The sequence below is a fragment of the Notothenia coriiceps genome, unplaced genomic scaffold (assembly GCF_000735185.1).
Source record: "Notothenia coriiceps isolate Sejong01 unplaced genomic scaffold, NC01 NC01_scaffold00014314, whole genome shotgun sequence".
Taxonomy (NCBI): domain Eukaryota; kingdom Metazoa; phylum Chordata; class Actinopteri; order Perciformes; family Nototheniidae; genus Notothenia; species Notothenia coriiceps.
The window spans coordinates 11,903-15,795 of record NW_011347015.1 but is presented as its reverse complement, the minus strand read 5'-3'; the positions used below and the strand labels follow the sequence as shown (position 1 = coordinate 15,795).

Sequence of the window (3,893 nt, the reverse complement as noted above, 5' to 3'; positions counted from 1 at the left end):
TTCAAGCCCCCAGTGTTCATGTATAATTTCAATCTAAATTCTTCACTTTCTTCTTACACATTACATTTCAGCATAGCAGTTTAGCGTTAGCTTTTCAGCATAAAGCATTCCCACTAGCAATTTCTTCAGGAATTGCATTCTCTTGTTGCACTTATTGTTAGTTGCTTTGGATAAAACAGTGTCTAATATTGTGGTGTCTACAACGTGATAATATAGTTGCATCTTTACCAATTAAATCTGTACCCTGATCCACATGATGTTTCTGTGTGTAGTGTTCTGGAGGATGTGTCTACCCGACTGAGTGCGGTCAATCTGAAGCAGTTCATCATCTCAGGGCTGGACAGTCTGTATGGAGAGGTGAGCTCACCAACACTTGGTCGACGGTTCAATTCCCACAGCAGGATCTGTTCTGATAATCCATTAAATGCTGGTTCAAGTTTAAATATACTTGACAAACCTTCTTTAATTTGATTATTTGTTGATGACTACCAGTTAACCTCAGGAAATTATAATGGGTGTTTTCACTATTATTATTTTAAAATAATCCTTTATCAAAAAAAAGTTTTGGAGGTTTGTCTTAATGAAAAATATCTCTGAAGTTATATAATATAATTTATACAGATGTAGAATAAATACAATACTCCGTTTTAAGTAGAAGGCCTTCATTAACTTTTTTACTCAAGTCATATTAAAAAAATATATTTATAGTACCAATAAGAGTACTCATTATACAGAATGCCCCATTTCAGAGTCATAAATAATATATTACTTGATTTTATAGTTAGTGATATACACATTTGTATGACTTTCATGTTGTAGCTGATAAAGGTGGAGCTAAAAATTATTTTTACATTTTTTAATTAACATATAACCTGGGCAATAAATGTAAGTAGTAACTAATAATGTAGTAGGGTAAACAGTGCAATATTGGCTTCAAAAATGTAGTATAAAGTTAAGTACCTCAAAACTGTACTGAAGTGCAGTATTAGAGTAACTATACATATTTAGCTTTTGTGTATGTGTTCCAGGCGGGAGCAGCGTTGAACTTTGACCTGTTGAAGTACGATGAAGACACCCTCACTGCTTTTCTGCGTGTTTACAGCAAGTGAGTTCAGCAGCAGCACAATGGAAAACACATTTTCACTCCTTCTACACAAGATGTTTTTTTTATGTGTGTGTGTGTGTGTGTGTGTGTGTGTGTGTGTGTGTGTGTGTGTGTGTGTGTGTGTGTGTGTGTGTGTGTTTTCAGGGGCTTGGTGAAGCTGTGGAGCTCCCTGACTCTGCTGGGCTCGTACCAGAAACAAGCCTGCGCCTTCAGAGTGCTTCAGGTCAGCACATCCAGATCAGTGTGCAAAAAGGATCTTTATGTTGTGCATTAGCTGCTTAGAGGCAGTTAGATATCTGAGTCGAAGTTAAATGATACATCTTGGGCTGCACAGTAAGCTCTAGTCGAGAGCTAATAGTACTGAGGCTCCTTATGGCAGTGGATAAGGGTTCAAATCTGATCCGCAAACCTTACCAGCCCCTCTGTAATAAGGGCAAAACAGACAAAGAAAAAAATAAGAGGATTGGATTCACCTTTATACTGTACACCTTTGTGTATTTTGAATGTTGATTTTTTGTATCCTAGATTTATGTTTAAAAATACAGAACCATCAATGCAATATAAAGAGACATTCTTCTTCACTGAAATCTACTCGGGGATGAACCTCAATGTTCATATTATACTGCAAGCAAAACAATGTGTGATCACGTATTGTCGATTTATTTGTGCAAGCTTTATTCAAGACTGCTTTCTTCTCAAGACAAGAATCTCGATTTGAGCCATTGCATAGTAGGTTTTCAAATGAAAGGAATTTGCTTGGTGTATAATGCTGCATAGTAGGAGAAATTCAAATGTTAAAAAATATAAAATACAAAAAAGGTAATATATAATAAGTATATCACAAATGACTGTTTATCGCATACAGTACAATTTTGGAAAGTGGTAGTATTGTCCGGAAATGTGCTAAATTGTCTTAGGAATGGGTAAAAAATTATATATATTCAAAAGCACTTATCTTTATCTGTTAACTTTAACCTACTCTTTGTTTTACTTAATTATAATGTTGTAAATGTTATGTTTACTGTTACTTTTCATATTTTATTTTTATTTATCTTCGATTCAACTCTTGCCTGTCCTTTCCTGTGTATCACTCTTATAGATATATAGATAGATAGATAGATAGATAGATAGATAGATAGATAGATAGATAGATAGATACTTTATTGATCTCAACCTTGGAAATACTTGCTGTTACTGCTCTGACACCTGATTTTTCCTACAGGTATTAATAGATTTTTATTTAGGGAACCTGAAGTGGGAAAATAGGAACTATTTTTGGGTTTTATTACTCATTTCTCAACCTTATTTCTTTTGTTTTGACTCCAGGTGTCTCCGTTCTTGCTGGCGCTGACAGGAAACAGTCGGGAGCTGCAGCTGGACTGACGGAGGATGAGTTTCCTGTGGAGCAGATTCTTTATTAACCCGAGGTGGCGGCGCTGCCTCTCTCCTCCCTCCTGTCGTCTGCTCCACGTCGGCCAGAAAGCCTCCCTCACCAAAGCGTTCTCTGCCCGAGATGTGCAGCTGTTCGCAGAGCTGACGGGTGACAACAACCCGGTCCACCTGGACCCCGTCTACGCCAGCACCACCGCCTTCGAGGCACCCATCGTCCACGGCGTCCTCATCAACGGTCTGATCTCGGCCGTGCTCGGGACCAGGATGCCGGGCCGCGGCTGCATCTTCCTGTACCAGGAGATCCGCTTCCCTGCGCCGCTCTACATCGGAGAGGAGGTGCTGGCCGAGGCCGAGATTCGCAAGATCAAGATGTCGTTCGCCTTCATCGCCGTGACGTGCTCTGTGAAGGACAAGGTGGTGATGGAGGGGGAGGTGATGGTGATGATGCCTGAGGAGCAGCAGAAGAAGGAGTGAGAGGAGGAGGAAGAGGAGGAAGAACATGATGTTATTTGCAGTGAATAAATAACGTCTCCATTGCAGCACAAACAGTGCAGCCCGACTTCCCGAAATATTTTGGTTGCAGCAGTATTTTTTCATGACAGAATCCCCTCCCTTTTGTTTTTGTGTTGTAATTGATGTTTTTTTTTTAGGGAAGTGCATTTGGATAGAGCAGCTAGAAGAAAGAGGCGTCAGTCGCTTCATTACATTTTTTGATGTTTAATCTGGTCTTTATTTTGTTTAATGTGTGAGATATTCTGTGTGGAATAAAAACAAAATCTTTTTTTTATGACAAAGTGATCTTTGAATTTTTTAGTAATTACAACCCCCTTCTTAAAATCAGACTGGGAAAACAATAAACACAAACAATATACTGCACAGCACAGAATTAAAACGTTTCAAGAATCATGAAAAACATCTAATAAAGTATTTAAATAGTGTCTCAGATATTTTCTTTGTTTTTTCTCGTTGAGGACCTACACATTTTTTTTGTTGTTCAATATATATATAAATATTCAATACTTCTTTATATAAATTAAAAACACTTACACCATAAATAGATGCATAAAGATCACAAATTGGTACAAAATTCTAATTAATTATTTGAAAATAGGTGATTATGTTCCCCCCATAGAAAGCTTACTAAGCAAGACATTTATACAAATAAAAAAAACGGTTTAATCAAACTCCCGTGTTTTGTTCAGTTATGGGGGTTAGGGTCAACTTCATAATTGTGCAATAGTTTATGATGGGCATTTCCCTTTGCAGTTCTCCCTCCGGACCAGCAGGTGGCACTGACGCTCCATGAGGTTGGTTGCGTAGCAGCGTTTCTTGGTTACGGTAAAGCTAAGCTAACAGCTAGTTTGCATCTTTCTGGCTGTTTCCTGCTCGGCTCAGC

At 38.2% G+C, this 3,893-nt stretch overlaps 1 protein-coding gene across 1 annotated transcript; it reads left to right on the top strand.

The window, feature by feature from the left end:
• The first annotated feature begins 233 nt into the window (after positions 1-233).
• LOC104948461 (hydroxyacyl-thioester dehydratase type 2, mitochondrial-like) lies at positions 234-3,429 on the top strand. The gene is made up of 4 exons (XM_010774668.1): positions 234-357; positions 1,029-1,105; positions 1,250-1,328; positions 2,432-3,429. The coding sequence occupies exon 4, from the start codon at positions 2,495-2,497 to the stop codon at positions 2,969-2,971; it is 477 nt and encodes a 158-aa protein (XP_010772970.1). The 5' UTR covers positions 234-357; positions 1,029-1,105; positions 1,250-1,328; positions 2,432-2,494; the 3' UTR covers positions 2,972-3,429.
• Positions 3,430-3,893: the final 464 nt, after the last annotated feature.